General features: G+C 48.2%; 1 protein-coding gene across 1 annotated transcript in view; it reads left to right on the top strand.

Annotated features, from left to right (window-relative positions):
• Positions 1-19,090, top strand: part of LOC147113152 (dynein axonemal heavy chain 8-like) — a 1,456,516-nt gene that overhangs the window by 149,733 nt on the left and 1,287,693 nt on the right. Inside the window, exon 6 of the mRNA XM_085998053.1 lies at positions 1,282-1,419. Within this exon, the coding sequence (XP_085854179.1) occupies positions 1,282-1,419 (138 nt within the window). The remainder of the gene's footprint in view (positions 1-1,281; positions 1,420-19,090) is intronic.

The raw sequence follows: 19,090 nt of genomic DNA, 5'->3' as shown, positions 1-19,090 counted from the left end.
GTGCCCGGTGATGCTGGTGTTGGGGTTGGTCATGTTGGGATTCTGAGGACCAAGGTGAGATTTTTTCAAGGCACCGATACTGATCGAATAGATGGGAGGTGAGGTTGAGATGATAGAAGCGATCTGTCAATGGTGAGAGAGGTTGTTCCAATGAGGTGTCACTGGATAGAGAATTTGCTCCAAACACTTGCCAGCTGCATAAAGGTCAATCGGTCTTCAAAATGAAAGCAACAGCTCCTAACCTTGGAAAATGAAGACCTATGAAATGGGAGCTATCATAGAACATTTGCAGCTGTCAGTTTAGTACAGGAAACTTTTTTATCCGGCACCGACGGAACCGGCGTGGTGCCAGTTGATCAAAAAGTCTGGATTACAGAGAGGTACACTTACCAAGGTACAAGAGCCCCGTACACGGCCACAGGTGCAGGAGCCCCGGTTACACGGCACTTGTGCAGGAGTCCTGGATACACGGCCACAGATCCAGAAGTCCCTGTTGCACGGCCACAGGTGCAGGAACCCCGGTTACATGGCCACAGATCCAGGAATCCCGGTTACACGGCCACTAATATATAGTAAAACTTACCTGAACCTACTCCTGAATTTTGCCGGTTAAGAGAGATTTCCGGATATTTAGGTGCCAGTTAAAAGAGAGTTTCCTGTAAATCATTCCATACTGACACAACACCCAACCTACTTACCTGACGTGATCCCCGCACACTGGGAAACCTTTGGAAAAGTTGGTAAAATGGTAAGTACATGGTAAAATCCTGCTTAACTACCTCTTAACAAGCTTTTAACTAACTAAATTGGCTGACCAGTCGCTTGATGTCAGGTCTGTTCAGGAATGACAGACCCGACACTTCGGAAACTGACACGGAGGCAGATTGACAGCGGGATACTGACTCGCTGTCAATCTTTCTCATTTTGACAGCAGACCCGCCTCCGAACCCACACTCTGAACGCTGGTAAAATTCCAGCCAATGTTTAGAAGCACTCCGTTTAAGTCACTCTGTGCATCAGCAGATACTGTTTACTTTTATCATTTACCGAGCTGAAGTACTTTTGGTGTATGTAAGTTATATTGTTGTGTGCAAGGAATTTGACTTGGGGAAAAATTGGAAAGCATGTGAATAAAAAGTAATGTTAAACTGTATTATAGAATAAAAGAATTGACTCCATGACACAATTGTTCATAGATGTAAACACCTGAGGAAAGGGTAGAATGTTGACCTCTTGCTTTATTATTAATTGCTGCTGCTGTTGCTGTTGTTTTCTCTCCAGGAAGGAGCTGGGGCTGCTGCAGAAATTGTATAGTCTGTATGATGCAGTGATGAATAATATTAATGGTTACTACGATGTGCTGTGGACTGAGCTAGACATTGAGAAGATTAACGCTGAGCTCTTGGACTTTCAGAACAGGTAACTGAACTAGGCTGGCTTATATACTACTAACTTAGCCATTGGCTAACGCATATATTTTCTTCACTTTCAATTCATGAATATTCAGTATGTTAAGCACTTTGTGAAATGCACCTAGCATAGGCTTGCCAACTCTGATTTGACGTATTCCTGAAGATTTGATCATGTGACCACGAGATTTGATCACATGGCATTCGATCACGTGATACCGCAATCACATGACATTTGATGATGTGAAATAGCCCACTGTTTGAGTGTCTCAGTATCACCAAGCCCCAAATAAAATATTTGAATTTTTATCATGAGAGGAATAACATAATTTATAAAGCAAAGAAAGAGGACAAAAGAATATAGATATCGTAATGTTTAAATAAAAACTACTTTTGTGATGTTTCTACACTATCGATCACAAGGAGAATATTCAAGTAAATACCACTGATTCAACGAAAATATAATCGATAGAAGTAACCTCTAACTAACGTTTGCATACAATTATATGACTTTTTGCAATACACAGCAAGTTATAAAAATAGTCAATAAAACCAAAACTTAACCTAATTCAATTCAGTGACTTCCAAATCCCACCGCTGAAACCCAGCTTCAGGGAGTTGATGCTCAGTCCTCAATGAGCAGCACCAAAGCTGCCTGAATCCTGTAATAAAATACATTATACAACAGCGCATAGCAGAGGCCGACATTAATTCTCCCCCTCTCCAGTTTGTGTTTCTCGATTTCTCCCTCCCTCCCCAGTTTGTGTTTCTCTGGCTGGAATTTTAAGTTTCTAACCCACCCGCAGCGGGGGGGGGGGATCCGGTAGACCGCGGGAAACCCGAATGTCTGGGTATCGCCACACGCTATGGAACTTGAACTCCACAGCATGTGTGTGATGTCACAGACAGGACCGGCGCCTGGAAGTCAGCCTGACTGACAGGCTGGCTTCCAGTCGGGTGGGGAACCCTGGACAGGAGGCCGCAACCACAGGTAGGTGCGAGCCCCAAGCCCGGGGGAGGGGCGGGTTCCGATCCCCAGGGATGTTAAATCCGTGAATTTTGATGTATGGTGTCCTTCAATAAATCAACAGAGACTGCAGAGGAACAATCAACAGGTGCTTACTGGATGAGGGTTACTCTAAAACTAAAAGTACAGATCCCTACTCAGGGTTTATATACAGGTGTGGTCACTGCCGGCACTACAGTATACAGGAGCTGTAAAAAGTAGTTCTCCCCTTAAAGGTACATACACTACAATTTCTCCCCTTTTAGATTAACAGTACCATAACATCAATTTAACAGTTAACACTTTTAACATGCAACATTAACTGAAAATAGTCCATTTATAAATTCAGTCTTGGGGCGGCTTCCTGATCCTTTCTGGATAGCGCCTTTCCTGAGTGTCTTGCTCTTGGTGCGGAGGCGATTCTGCCCCCCTGTCGTCAGTTGGTTCATCAGCTTCCGATGCTACTGTTTCTTGGGTAGATGCTACCTGTATGTCGGGTTCATCACCAGGTACGCGAGACATGGGGTTGACTCGTTCCTGTGACGCTAGGATCTGGTCGACATGGCGTCTCACAATGTTCTCTCCAACATCCACTGTGTACATTAGTGGCCCCTGCTGTGTGCATATTGTTCCTGGTTGCCATTTCTCTGTTCGGTAGTCGCGGGCCAAGACTGGTTGTCCTACATTGAAGCTCCTTGTTGGCTTCTCATTGATGTGCTGGAATTGCTTATTCTCAACATTTCTTCGTACATTTGGTTTGAGCAAATCCAGACGAGATCTTAACCTTTGGTTAAAGAACATCATGGCCGGGGTCTGGTTGGTGACTGCATGTGTCGCATTTCTGTAGGCTAACAGGAAATTGTCCACCTTATGCTGCAGTGGAATGTCATCATCGCACATGGCCCTTACTGCCTTTTTAAAGGTTTGTACGAACCTCTCAGCCAATCCATTTGTGGCTGGATGATACGGGGCGGATGTGTAATGCCTTACCCCATTCTTTTTCAAGAACCTCCGGAACTCTTCGGACACAAACTGTGGTCCGTTATCAGAGCAAATCTGCTCTGGCAAGCCGTTCCTGGCAAATATGGTCCGTAGGACTGCAATCGTTTTCTCCGTGGTGGTGGAGGACATTTTGATCACCTCAGGCCATTTCGAGTGCGCATCCACGGCTATTAAGAACATTGAGTCCATGAATGGACCAGCAAAATCAATATGCACCCGTTGCCATGGAGAGGAGGGCCACTCCCATGGGTGTAGAGGGGCATGTGGTGGTGCATTTTGGACCTTCTGGCATCCTGAGCAGCTCTTTGTCAGGTCCTCGATTTGCTGATCGATCCCCGGCCACCACACATAAGCCCTAGCAAGGCTTTTCATTTTCACCCCTCCCAGATGGCCTTCGTGAAGCTCATTGAGCACTCTCTCCCTTAACTTGGGTGGAATTACCACTCGGGATCCACACATCAAGGTCCCCTGGCATACTGACAGCTGTTCTCTTCTGGATGAGAATGCTGGCAACAGTGAGTCGCCATGTGTTGGCCATCCCTTCACCGTCAAATCATATACCCGAGACAGTGTCGGGTCATTTCGTGTCTCCTTCTCTATATCCGCGTTAGTTACTGGCAAGCGTTCAATTATAGTCGAATAAAATATTTCGACAGGGTCCACTGCTGGTGCTTCCTCCGCAGTTGGCAGTGGCAGGCGTGATAGCCCATCAGCGTTTCCATGCTGTTTCATACCCTTATACTCTATTTCATATTGGTTTGCCCCTAGAAAAAGGGACCATCTTTGTAGCCGTTGCGCAGGCATCACCGGAACGTCCTTCTTTGGATTAAAGATGGAGACAAGTGGTTGGTGGTCAGTCAGCAAGGTGAACTTCTGCCCGTGCAGATAGTGGTTGAACTTTTTCACTCCCCACACTAGGCTGAGGGCCTCCCTGTCAATCTGGGCGTAGTTACGCTCGGCTGAGGTTAGTGACCGAGACACAAAGGCTACTGGTCTCTCCGAGCCGTCCGGGAATTTGTGCGGCAGCACCGCTCCAATACCAACAGCATCACACGCCAACCGAATTGGTAGTGCTGGGTTGAAATGAGCCAACACCTCTTTTGATGTGATCAATTCTTTGCACTTCTGGAAAGCTCGTTTACATTCGTCATTCCACTTCCATGGTACCCCCGTTTGCAGTAGGGTGTTCAGTGGGTGTAGTACTGTAGACAAATTCGGCAAGAACTTATGGTAGTAGTTCACCAGCCCGAGGAACGACTTCAGTTGTGACACATTTTCCGGTGCTGGAGCCTTGACTACTGCCTCAATCTTTTCAGGGGACTTATGTAACCCCTCTTCATCAATAACGTGGCCACAATACGAGATCTGCTTCCGGAAAAACTCGCATTTGTGGCGATTAGCTCAGAGCCCATATTCCTTCAATCTAGTGAGCACCTGCTCCAGGTTGGCGAGGTGATCACTGTCATTTTCGCCCGTGACCAGGATGTCGTCCAAATAACACTGGGTCCCTGGAATCCCTTGCAGGACTTGATCCATTGCCCTTTGCCAAATAGCCGGAGCTGATGCTACCCCGAACACCAGCCGGTTGTATTGGTAGAGACCTTTATGAGTGTTGATCGTGAGGTACTGTTTCGAGGGTTCTTCTACCTCCATTTGCAGGTACGCCTGGGCCAGATCAATCTTAGTGAAGCGTTTTCCTCCAGATAGCAAGGCGAAAATATCTTCAATCCGCGGAAGCGGATATTGTACCGTGTGAAGGACTGGGTTCACTGTCACCTTAAAGTCCCCACAGATGCAAACCTTCTTTGGTTCCCCAGGCGTATTACTCAACGACCTCTTCATTACAGGAACGATGGGTGTAGCCCACTCGCTCCAGTCCACTTTGGACAGTACTCCAGAACGTTCCAAACCTTCCAGCTCTGCTTCGACGGCTGGGCGGATCGCATAAGGCACCGGTCTGGCCTTAAAAATCTTTGGGCTTGCATTTTCCTCTATTTTGATCGTCGCTGTTATGCCTTTCAGTGTTCCGAGTCCCTCCTGGAACACTTCTTGTGCGTCAGTTAGCATTTTTGACAGTCGTCCAGGTGTGACGTCGTCATCCTTTTTGGCATCTACAGTCAGAGCTTGTATGGAATGCCAATCTAGCTGTATCTTCCGGATCCATTCACGTCCTAGTAGTGGTGGTCCTCCATCTGGCAATACATATAGGTCTATTTTTGGTGTTTACTTGCCGTTATATATAACATTCACCCTTATTTTTCTTTTGTGGTAGACTTTTTGCCCCGTGTACGTCTTCAAGACAATTTCTGTATCTCTCAAGTGTATATGTGAGAATAGCCGCTTGTAGTCCCTTCGGTTTATGACTGTTAGGGCTGATCCTGTGTCCAATTCCATTTTCACTTGGACTCCGTCTATCTTGAGCGTGACCCAGATAGTTTGGTGATCCTCCATTTTGATTACATTATTTAGTTTCAGACAACCCAGCTCCTTGCTTCCGGAGTCTGTATCACTTTTCTGTTCATCTGAACTACTCTCCATCACCTTATGTACCTTTTTGTACTTCTCCTGTGGAGATTTCTTGCTGCTAGTTTTCTTTCCCGACCTGCAGACTCTTGCTATGTGTCCTACTTTTCCACACTGTCTGCACACTTGGTCCTTGAACCAACAATCCTTATGGTCGTGTGTTGTTCTGCCGCAGCAATAACACTTCACTGCTCCATATGACATTTCATTTGTGCCATATTCTTGTGGTCTCCGTTGTATCTCTGCAGCGCCCCGTGCGGCTGCTTCGTGCGATACTGCCATGCTGAAAGCCTTGTCCAGCGCAAGATCCTTTTCTGATAGAAGCTGTTTCTGGGTTCCTTCACTTTGAAGCCCACACACAAACTTGTCCCTTAAAGTATCTGCTAGTCCCGTTCCAAACTGGCAGTGTTTCGATAGCTTGCGCAGTTCCGTTAAATACTCAGCATTACTTTCGTCTTTATGCTGGTTCCTTTTGTGAAACTTAAATCTTTCTGCCATCAGCAGCGGTGTGGGGTTTAAGTGGTCCTGTAAGATTGCCACTGTGCTTTCAAAATCCTTTTCCACTGGCTTCTCTGGGGTACTAGGTTTCGCAGTAAGCCGTATGTTTTTGCACCCATGGAATTCAACAATACCAGTGCTTTCCTGGCATCTGGCACTTCATTCGCCTTGCAGTACACTTCTATGTGTTCTATAGATGTCGCCCAATCTTCGACTTCATTGTCGAACACTGTGACACTGCCACTCTTCGGCATCCCTGGGTGTGGTTAGACCGGCTAAAAATGGCGTCTCCCGCGCTTTCCCTTCTCCGCTGACTCAAAATGGCGTCTCCCGCGCTTCCCTTTCTTCCCGCGCTCTCCCTTCTTCTCCACTGTGGCTCAAAATGGCTTCTCCCGCGCTCTCCCTTCTTCTCCGCTGCGGCTCAAATGGCGTCTCCCGCGCTTCCTTTCTTCTCCCTCCGCGGACGCTGCTCAGCCCTTGAACACCGGCCGCGCTCTGCGTGTTTTCCTGCGCGCCTCTCTCGTTGACGCCGCTCGTTCTTGAACCCCAGCTGCGCCCTGTGCACTTTACCCTCTCTCTCTTTTTTTTTCCCATCGACGCTGCTCGGTCTTCAACCCCGGCTGCGCCTTGTGCGCGTTACCCTCTCTCGTTGACGCCACTCAGTCTTCAACCCCGGCTGCGCCCTGTGCGCTTTACCCTCTCTCTTACCCCATCGACGCTGCTCGGCCTTTTTCTGTGCCGTCGGTCGGCTCCAGCCGCCGCCGTCCGGGAAGGGTCTGTGCCATACCTGCTGCCAGCCCGCTGCGCTGGATCGTCGTGACTGGAGAACCAAGCCCAGCTCTCCACAGCCTCCTCTTCAATGCTGAAGTCCTCTCTGGATGGTCGATGCCCGCACTGGTGGAATCGGCCTTCTTCTGCAGAGTTGCAGGTAGGTTCGAATCGCCTCGTCGCCAATGTTAAATCCGTGAATTTTGATGTATGGTGTCCTTCAATAAATCAACAGAGACTGCAGAGGAACAATCAACAGGTGTTTACTGGATGAGGGTGACTCTAAAACTAAAAGTACAGATCCCTACTCAGGGTTTATATACAGGTGTGGTCATTGCCGGTACTACAGTATACAGGAGCTGTAAAAAGTAGTTCTCCCCTTAAAGGTACATACACTACAATTGAGGGGTTCTGATCCCCGATCCCGGGGTGGGGGTCCGATCCAGGTGGGGTGGTCCAATCCCCAGGAGGGCATCCGGTCACCGATCGGTGGGGGTGGGTTGGTGTTTGTATAGGGTGGGCTGATGGTGGGTGAGCTTGGGGGGCCGGGAGGAAGCACTCCTGCCTTTCCTGGCCCACAAGGGTTGCTCCCCAAGGCTGTCCTCACCTCACTGCAGCTACCAGGAAATGCGATGCCCGGGAATCCCGTCCATCCACAGTTAAATTTGCACAGTAGGTTAAATCTGAGGCTTCCTGGCCTCGTTATCATATTTAAAGTGCCAACCCGCCTCCTGGCAGCGGGTTGGCTGCCCACTCCCCATCCCACTCTGGGCCAGAAGGTTTGAGGCGGGTTGTGGTCGGGATTCTTATTTTTAATACTTTAACTTCCCCCACCCACCATCCTGTTACATCCGTGTATAAGAAGACACAGACTGTGGAGAACGGTACTGTAGTGTATGTACTTTGCAGAAGGAACTATATTCTGCAGCCCCTGTTTACTGCAGTACCAGTAGTGACCACCCCTGTATATAAGCCTGTGTAGTAACATTTGCATAGTAGTTCCAGGTTGCCTCCATTCAGTAAAGACCTGTTATAACCAACTCCTGCAGTCCGTGTCTCAATTATACACGGACATAATAGGTACAATAGGTGTTTACTCAACGTGGCTCACACTGGAACTGATCTGTACAGATTACTACACAGGGCTATATACAGGTGTGGTCACTGCCGGTACTACAGTATACATGAGCAGTAAAACATAGTTCCCCCCCTTAAAGGTATGTACATTACAATTCCTCCCCTTTAGATTAACAGTACCATAACACTCATTTAACAATTAAATATCAAACTGATTACAATTAACACATTTAACATGCAACATTAGTTGAAAATAGCCTATTTATATATTCAGTCTTTGGGGAGGCTTCCTGATCCTTTCTGGATAGCGCCTTTCCCGAGTGTTTTGCTCTTGGTGCGGAGGCGATTCTGGCCCCCTGTCGTCGGTTGGTTCATCAGCTTCCGATGCTACTGTTTCTGGGGTAGATGCGACCTGTACGTCGGGTTCATCACCAGGTACGTATGGGCGAGGCATGGGGTTGACTTGTTCCTGTGACTCTAGGATCTGGTCAGCATGGCGACTCACGATGCTCTCCCCAACGTCCACTGTGTACATTAGTGGGCCCTGCCGTGTGCATATCGTTCCTGGCTGCCATTTTCCTGTTCGGTAGTCGCGGGCCAAGATTGGTTGCCCTACATTGAAGCTCCTTGTTGGCTTCTCATGGATGTGCTGGAATTGCTTACTCTCAACATCTCTTCGTACGTTTGGTCTGAGCAAATCCAGGCGAGATCTTAACCTTTGGTTGAAGAACATCATGGTGTGCCTGGTTGGTGACTGCATGTGTCGCATTCCAGTAGGCGAACAGGAAATTGTCCACCTTGTGCTGCAGCGGAATGTTGTCATTGTACATAGCCTTTATTGCCTTCTTAAAGGTTTGTACGAACCTCTCAGCCAATCCATTTGTGGCTGGATGATACGGGGCGGATGTGTAATGCCTTACACCATTCTTTTTCAAGAACCTCCGGAACTCTTCGGACACAAACTGTGGTCCGTTGTCGGAGCAAATCTGCTCTGGCAAGCCATTCCTGGCAAAAATGGTCCATAGGACTGCAATAGTTTTCTCCGTGGTGGTGGTGGAAATTTTGATGACCTCAGGCCATTTCGAGTGCGCATCCATGGCTATTAAAAACATTGAGTCCATGAATGGACCAGCAAAATCAATATGCACCCATTGCCATGGAGATCAGGGCCACTCCCATGGGTGTAGAGGGGCCTGTGGTGGTGCATTTTGGACTTTCTGGCATCCTGAGCAGCTCTTGGTCAGGTCCTCGATTTGTTTATCGATTCCCAGCCACCACACATAAGCCCTGGCTAGGCTTTTCATTTTTACCCCTCCCAGACTACCCTCATGAAGCTCATTGAGCACTCTATCCCTTAACTTTGGTGGAATTACCACTCTGGATCCACACATCAAGGTCCCCCGGCACAGTGACAGCTGTTCTCTCCTTGTCGAGAATGCTGGCAACAGTGAGTCGCCATGTGCTGGCCATCCCTTCACCGTCAAATCATATACCCGAGACAGTGTCGGGTCATTTCGGGTTTCCTTTTCGATACAAGCGTTAGTTACCGGTAGGTATTCAACTATAGTCGAATGGAATATTTCGACAGGATCCACTGCTGGTGCTTCCTCCGCAGTAGGCAGTGGCAGACGTGATAGCCCATCAGCATTTCCATGCTGTTTCGTGCCCTTATATTCAATCTCATAGTGGTGCGCCCCTAGAAAAAGTGACCATCTTTGTAGTCGTTGCGCAGTCATCACTGGAACGTCCTTCTTCGGATTAAAAATGGAGACAAGAGGCTGGTGATCAGTCAGCAAGGTGAATTTCTGCCCGTGCAGATAGCGATTGAACTTTTTCACTCCCCACAGTAGGCTGAGGGCCTCCCTGTCAATCTGGGCGTAGTTACGCTCGGCTGAGGTTAGTGATCGTGACGCAAAGGGTATTCGGCTCTCTGAGCCGTCCGAGAATTTCTGCAACAGCACCGCTCCAATGCCGTAGGGTGACGCATCACATGCCAACCGAATTGGTAATGCTGGGTTGTCATGGGCCAATACCTCTTTCGATGTGATTAGTGTTTTGCTCTTCCGGAAAGCTCGTCTACATTCATCACTCCACTTCCATGGCACCCCAGTTTGCAGTAGGGTGTTCAGTGGGTGTAGTATTGTCGACAAATTTGGCAAGAACTTATGGTAGTAGTTTACCAGCCCGAGGAACGACCTCAGTTGTGACACATTTTCCGGTGCTGGAGCCTTGACTACTGCCTCAATCTTCTCTGGGGACTTATGTAACCCCTCTTTATCGATAATGTGGCCACAATACGAGATCTGTTTTCTAAAAAACTCGCATTTGGGGCGGTTAGCTCGGAGCCCATATTCCTGCAATCTAGTGAGCACCTGCTCCAGGTTGGCAAGGTGATCACTGTCATTTTCGCCCGTGACCAGGATGTCGTCCAAATAACACTGGGTCCCTGGGATCCCTTGCAGGACTTGTTTCATTGCCCTCTGCCAAATAGCCGGAGCCGATGCTACCCCGAATACCAGCCGGTTGTATTGGTAGAGACCTTTATGGGTGTTGATTGTGAAGTATTTTTTTGATGCTTCTTTTACCTCCATTTGCAGATATGCCTGGGCCAGATCAATCTTAGTGAAGCGTTTCCCTCCACATAGCGAGGCAAAAATATCTTCAATCCGCGGAAGCGGATATTGTACGGTGTGAAGGACCGGGTTCACTGTTACCTTAAAGTCCCCACAGATGCGAACCTTCCTTGGTTCCCCAGGCGTGCTGCTCAATGACTTTTTCATCACAGGGACGATGGGTGTAGCCCACTCGCTCCAGTCTACCTTGGACAGTACACCTGAACGTTCCAGACTCTCCAGCTCTGCTTCGACGGCTGGGCGGATCGCATAAGGTACCGATCTGGCCTTAAAACATTTTGGGCTTGCGTTTTCTTCAATTTTAATCGTCGCTGTCATGCGTTTTAGTGTTCCGAGTCCTTGCTGGAACACTTCTTTCACGTCAGTGAGGATCTTTGACAGTCGCCCAGGTGTGACGTCGTCATCCTTTTTGTCAGCCACAGTCAGTGCCTATATGGAATGCCAATCCAGTTGTATTTTCCGGATCCATTCACGTCCCAGTGATGGTGGTCCTCCATCTTGCAATACATACAGGTCTAGTTTTGGTGTTTCCTTACTGTTATATATAACAGTCACCCTTATTTTTCCTTTGGGGTAGACTTTTTGCCCCGTGTACGTCTTCAAAATAATTTTTGTGTCTCTCAAGGGTATGTGTGAGAATAGCCGCTCGTAGTCCCGTCGGTTTATGACTGTTAGGGCTGATCCTGTGTCCAATTCCATCTTTACCTGGACTCCTGCTAACTTGAGAGTGACCCAAATGGTTCGGTGATCCTCCATTGTGATCACATTATGTAGTTTCAGACAACTCAGTTCCCTGCTTTCGGAGTCGTTATCACTCTTTTGTTCGTCTGAACTATTCTCCGTCATCTTATGTACCTTCTTGTACTTTCCTTTGGTAGGTTTCTTATTGCTGGTTTTCTTTCCCGACCTGCAGACTCGTGCTATGTGTCCTACTTTTCCACACTGTCTGCACACTTTGTCTTTGAACCAGCAATCATTCTGGTCGTGTGTTGTTCTGCCGCAGCGATAGCACTTCTCTGTTCCATATGACATTTCGTTTGTGCCATATTCTTGCGGTCTCTGTTGTATCTCTGCAGCGCCCCGTGCTGCTGCTTCATATGATACCGCAATGCTGAAAGCCTTTTCCAGCGTAAGGTCCTTTTCAGATAAAAGCCGTTTCTGGGTTCCTTCACTTTGAAGCCCACACACAAACTTGTCCCTTAAGGTATCTGCCAGTCCCGCTCCAAACTGGCAGTGTTTCGACAGTTTGCGCAGTTCTGTTAAATAATCAGCATTGCTTTCATCCTTATGCTGGTTCCGTTTGTGAAACTTGAATCTTTCTGCTATCAGCAGTGGTGTGGGGTTAAAATGTTCCTTTAGTATCATTACTATGTCTTCAAAACTCTTTTCCATTGTCTTCGTTGGGGTTACTAGATTTCGTAATAAACCATACGTCTTTGCACCCATTAAATTTAACAATACCGACGCTTTCTTGTCATCTGACACCTCATTTGCCTTGCAGTACACCTCTATTCGTTCGACATATGTAGTCCAATCTTCGACTTCATTGTCAAATGCGGTGATACTGCCACTCTTCGGCATTTTGGGTGTGGTTTAAAATGGCGTCTCCCAATGGCTTAAAATGGCGTCTCCCGCGCTTTCCTTCCTCCCCCGCTGCTGCCAACGCCGCTCCCGGCGATTCTCGTGGCAATGGCGGCGCCTCGCGGGTTTCTGCGCGTCTCTCTCCCTCTCTCTGATGCTGCTCGGCCCCTGAACACTGGCTGCGCCCTGTGCGCTCTGCCCTCTCTCTCCCCCGTCGACGCTGCTCGGCCCTTTGCTGTGCCGCTCGGTCGGGCTCTAGCCCGCCGCTGTCCGGGAATGGTCTGCACACTACCTTTTGCCAGCCCGTTTCGCTGGACCACCTCGACTGGAAAACCAAGCCTGGCTCTCGACAGCCTCCCCCACAATTCTCGAGTTTCTGCCGGATGACTGGGCAGTTGCCCGTGGTCGACGCCCGAGTCTCTGGCCTTGACCTCCAATCCACTGATCTCCAGGAACGAATCCCCGGGAGGTGATGCAGAGTTGCAGGTAGGTTCGAACCTGCCTCGTCGCCAATGTTACGTCCGTGTATAATAAGACACAGACTGCGGAGAACGGTACAATAGGTGTTTACTCAACGTGGCTCAGACTGCAACTGATCTGTACAGATTACTACTCAGGGCTATATACAGGTGTGGTCACTGCTGGTACTACAGTATACATGAGCTGTAAAACATAGTTCCCCCCCTTAAAGGTATATACATTACACATCACACCCGTTTTTTTTAGGTTAAAAATTCCCTTCTATCTCTCCCTCCCTCCCCAGTTTGCGTTTATATCTCCTTCCCTCCAGTTTGTGTTTCTCTCACTCTCTCTTCCCCCGTCTGTTTCTCTCTCCCCCAGTTTGTGTTTCTCTCTCCCTCCCTCAGTTTGGGCGTGATCTTGCCAGCCCTGGGGACGCGGGTCTGGAGACGGGACTGCCGGGAAAATGGCAGAATCTGGGGGCGGGTGCCCATCCCGCCCCCAACCCGCCTCCGTGCCATCTTCCCAGGAGGCGGGTATCCGACCCGCGCCGGGTCCCGTCTCCTCGAGGCGGGAAGGGGAATCCAGCCACTTAACAACCTGTTAACAGTTAACAGGCAGTTAAGGGGATTATCCCCATTTTTCCAATAGAGGCACGGGCTTCCCTTCGTCAGGAAACCCCGTCAGGGTCACCGAGGCGAGCAGTGGGTCTGCGGGGGTCGGAGGGGTGCAAAAGTGTGCTGTGAAGGTAAGTGATGGGTGCAAGTGTGGAGAGGTAAGTATGTGAGGTGAGTGAAAAGTGATAGAAAATGTTTACTTACCTTTGTTTCTCCCTGCAGGCTTCAACAGTTGGGGATACGGAAAGTCTCGTATCTCACCAGCAGAGATGACAGATGGCTGCTGCATTCTCCAATGCAACAACCATCTAATTTCTACTAAAGAAAGAGGTTTGATGAGAGCTGTCAAACGATGACAATTCATCTGTCAATTTTGACAGATGAAACGTCATACGCTAACGTTCTCTGTAACCGGCTTCCCCTTAATTGGCCTGCTAAGCCCGCTGGGCGGGCTTAACAAGGTCAATCAAGGGAAAATAGCGTGGGTTGGCCACAAGTCGATGGAGGCGGGACAACGACCCGACAAGCAGCAGTCCTGCCTCCAACGCGCCCCCATTGGCAAAATTGCCCCCATGGTTTCTCTCTCTCCCCAGATTGTGTTGCTCTTTCTCTCCCTCCCCAAGTTGGCATTTCTCTCTCCCTCCCTCAATTTGTATTTTTCACTCTCTCCTTCCTCCAAATTTATGTTTCTCCCTCCCCAGTTTGTGTTTCGTTCTCTCCCTACCCTAGTTTGTGTTTTTCTCTCTCTTTCCCTCCTGAAGTTTGTGTTTCTCTCTCTCTTCCTCCCCGTTTTGTGTTTTTCTCTCCCTTCCACAGCTGCTCTCTCAGGGCTCATGGAATTTCCAGACAATTTTCATTGGCCCCGATGCCGTCATCCTCACAAACTGTAATGAAGTGGCATGTTCTGAATAGCGGGGAGACCAGCAGGGCTCATAAAACACGTTATGGTTACGGGCCATGTCACCCAGGGTACTGTGCATGAGCGAACTGCGCATACAAGTACCATTTCTCCCAATTCGCCAGTAACAGCGCTCAGGAGACCGATCGCCCATTCCGGTAGACTCCCTCCCCCCCAAAGTGGGAGGGTTGGGAACCCTAACCTAGCAGTTAGGACTTTCCACTGAAGTTACACCAGTGTAACCCCAGCAGATCCAAGCATGAATTTCTTTGGCATCCATTCCACCAGCTTTCTGATTTCTCCTGATTCTTCCAGGATCTTTGATAGAAGTAACAGATATGTAAAGTATATCCCAACTAAATACAGGCAGGTGTATTCAAAGGATATGCAAATGACAGAAATGTGCCATTCAATGTGTTCACTCCGCACTGAGAACATCTGTGCATTTCTGGCATACAGCATTGATACTGCATTCAAAGTAAGGATTTGCATCAATTATAAGTCAATCAATTCAACTCCAAAGCCTCACAAAATGTAACTAACCACTGCTTCCATTTTTTCGGACAGTCGGTACTGGTAATGATTCTGCTGTTGCCAGTTACAACTCCACTTGACCCCTCTTTTTTGTTTCTTTTCTTGTCCCATGACCACCCCATTTTGCCTTGTACCATCATCCCTTTTGTCATTAAATCACTCCTGCTTCCACCTTCCCTTTTGTTCTTTCTTCCAGTCCCCACCTTTCCCTGCCTCTGCACTTGCTGATAACCTCTTACATCAGTAACATTTTCCAGTTCTGACGAAAGGCCACTGACCTGAAACGTTGGCCGCAATTTCGCCATCAGAGGCAAGATCACGGCAGGAGAGGTCGTTGGTGCATCCCGGTCCCGCTCCCGGCTCCAGCCGTTCTGTGAAAAGGATTTTCCCCTGATTGGGCTTGTTAAGCCTGACCTGCGAGGTTCCCGGCCAGTTAAAAGGAAATGGGTCTGATAACGTCATTTGATGATGTGTCAGCAGCCAGTTTCCTTAAAGGGATGGTGGCCACATTCATTTTGAAAGTTGTTCTGTCAGTGTTCTGCAGCATTGAGGTGCTGCAAACACTGTCAAGCACTGCAAAAAGGTGTACGGCTGCACCCAGGCTCCCGTATGACTCACTTGATATGCTTATGGAGAGAGTCACAGCACGCAGGGAGGTTCTCTTCCCTTCCAACGGCGGCATAGACCTCCCCGGGACACCAACGTAGCCTGGTTGCACATTGCACAGGAGGACACAAGCAGGGATGTCGTCAGGAGGACCAGGCTGCAGTGGCGCAAATTTTTCATTTATCTCAGTAGATCAGGAAACGTTACTGCAAATCCACACCCAACCTCATCCTGCTGTGCCACTCATTCCATCCCCATCACTCTGCCTCCCCTACAGAACTCCTGCACATCCTAACTCACACCAACTTACCTTGTACCGCCACCCATAGAAACATAGAAAGGTAGGAGCAGGAGTAGGCCATTTGGCCCTTTGAGCCTGCTCCGCCATCAATATGATCATGGCTGATCCTCTATCTCAATACCATATTCCCGCTCTCTCCCCATACCCCTTAATGCATTTTGTGCCTAGAAATCTATCTATCTCCTTCTTAAATATATTCAGTGACTTGGCCTCCACAGCCTTCTGTGGTAGAGAATTCCACAGGTTCACCACCCTCTGAGTGAAGAAATTTCTCCTCATCTCAGTCCTAAATGTCTTACTCCGTATCCTGAGACTGTGACCCCCCTTGTTCTAGAGCCCCCAGCCAGGGGAAACATCCTCCCTGCATCCAGTCTGTCGAGCCCTGTCAGAATTTTATACGTTTCAATGAGATCCCCTCTCATTCTTCTAAACTCGAGTGAATACAGGCTTAGTGTCTCTCCTCATATGACAGTCCTGCCATCACAGGAATCAGTCTGGTGAACCTTCGCTGTACTCCCTCTATGGCAAGTATATCCTTTCTTAGGTAAGCAGACCAAAACGGCACACAGTACTCCAGGTGTGGTCTCATCAAGGCCCTATATAACTCTGGTAAGACACCCTTGCTCCTGTATTCAAATCCTCTTGCAATGAAGGTGAACATACCATTTGCCTTTCTAACGGCTTGCTGGAGCTGCATGTTTGCTTTCATTGACTGGTGTACAAGGACACCCAGGTCTGTACATCAACATTTCCCAATCGATCACTATTTAAATAATACTCTGCCTTTCTGTTTTTCCTACTGAAGTGGATAACTTCACACTTATCCACGTTAAACTGCATCTGCCATGTATTTGCCCACTCACTCAACTTGTCTAAATTGCCTTGAAGCCTCTTTGCATCCTCCTCACAACTCACAATCCCACTGAGTTTCATGTCATCAGCAAACTTGGAAATATTACATTTGGTTCCTGTTGTATCCGTGTGTTAATGGAGACACGGAATGCAGGAGTTGGTTTAACAAGTGTTTACTGAACAAAGTCTGGAGGTGAACTAAAAGATACAAGACACTATACAGGCTTATATACCCGAGTGGTCACTACCGGTATTACAGTACACAGGGGCTCTTCAAGGTACATACACTACAATTCCTCCCCTTTTAGATAATTAGTACATAACATTTTAAGTAATCATTAATTAACATGTTTACAAGAACAATAATCTACACAATTGCTGCAGTTAATCAATTATAAGTCAGTCTCTCTGGAGGCTTCCTGACTCGGTCCGGATAACGCCTCGGTGGTGCAGTAGTTTTCGGTGGTGTAGTAGGTTCTTTTGGCAAGGTCAATTCGGCTTGAATGCCAGTGTCGGGTTCATCTGGTTCCAGTATCACCGGATCGGAGGTAGATACTATGGGTATCTCTGCTTCATCATTAGGCGTATAGAGTTGTGGTGTAGGTTGTCCCTTTTCGGATGACCCTATGATCTGGTCAGCATGGCACCTTATTATGCTTTCTCCAATGTCCACGGTATACATCAGCGGTCCTAGTCGTGTGCAAATAGTTCCAGGCTGCCATTTCTCGGTACGGTAGTCCCGGGCCAAAACTTGTTGACCTATCTGGAAGGTTCTTGGCCTTTCATTCATGCCTTGAAATTGCCGGTTCTCTACGTCCCTTCTGATGTTTGGCTTGATCAAATCCAGCCGGCATCTTAGTCTTCTATTGAAAAACATCATGGCGGGAGTTTGGTTTGTAACCACATGTGTTGCATTCCTGTATGCAAACAAGAAGTTATCTACCGTATGTTGTAGATTTATGTCTTCATTACCCATGGCCTTTATGGCCTTCTTGAAGGTCTGGACAAACCTTTCAGCTAATCCATTGGTGGCGGGATGGTATGGGGCGGACGTGTAGTGCTTAACCCCATTGTTTTTTAAGAACTTCCTGAATTCTTCGGACACAAATTGCGGTCCATTATCAGAACAGATCTGTTCAGGCAGCCCATTCCTGGCAAATATGGTCCTTAATACTGTGATGGTTTTTTCCATGGTGGTGGAGGACATCTTTATTACCTCCGGCCACTTGGAGTGTGCATCAACCGCGATTAAGAACATTGAGTCCATAAATGGACCAGCAAAGTCGATATGTACCCTTTGCCATGGAGATGAGGGCCACTCCCATGGATGTGGAGGGGCTTGTGGTGGGGCATTTTGGACCTTCTGGCATCCTAGACAGCTCTTGGTAATTTCTTCGATGTCTCCATCGATACCTGGCCACCACACAAATGCTCTGGCTAGGTTCTTCATTTTCACTCCACCCAGATGCCCCTCGTGAAGCTCCTTTAGCACTTTATCCTGGAGTTTGGGTGGAATCACCACTCTGGATCCACACATCAAGGTTCCTCGGCACACTGACAGCTGTTCTCTTCTTTGCGAGAATGCTGGCAACAGTGGTTCGCCATGTGCTGGCCATCCCTTCACCGTTAAATCGTAGACTCGTGAGCGAGTCGGGTCATTTCTCATTTCCTTTTCAATGGTAGAATTTGTTACTGGTAGACATTCCACTATGGTTGAGTGGAACATCTCCACTGGGTCCACTGTAGGTGCCTCTTCGACCGTTGGCAACAGTAGGCGCGATAAACCGTCAGCATTCCCATGCTGTTTTGATCCTTTGTATTCTATGTCATATTGGTGTGCCCCGAGGAAAAGGGACCACCTCTGTAGCCTTTGCGCTGTCATAATGGGAACGCACTTTTTAGGGTTGAATATGGAGACGAGGGGTTGATGGTCAGTCAACAAGGTAAATTTTTGTCCGTGTAGGTAATGGTTGAATTTCTTTACTCCCCATACCAGGCTGAGTGCTTCCCTGTCGATCTGGGCATAGTTACGCTCAGCTGAGTTCAATGAGCGTGACGCAAAAGCTATCGGCCGCTCCGAGCCATCAGGGAATCTATGCGATAATACCGCTCCTACGCCGTAAGGGGATGCATCGCACGCCAGTCTGATTGGCAGTGATGGGTTGTAATGAGCCAACACTTCCTTGGACGTGATCAAGCCTTTGCATTTATGGAAGGCACGTTTACAGTCTTCGCTCCATTTCCAAATTACTCCCGTTTGTAGCAGTGCATTAAGAGGGTGCAGAACAGTTGACAATTTCGGTAAAAATTTATGCTAGTAATTTAT

This window comes from Somniosus microcephalus, chromosome 9 (genome assembly GCF_052327205.1).
Source record: "Somniosus microcephalus isolate GS21.2 chromosome 9, FLI_Smic_1.0, whole genome shotgun sequence".
Taxonomy (NCBI): Eukaryota; Metazoa; Chordata; class Chondrichthyes; order Squaliformes; family Somniosidae; genus Somniosus; species Somniosus microcephalus.
Note: the sequence above shows the minus strand (reverse complement) of the source record. Positions and strands in the feature narration are given on the sequence as shown.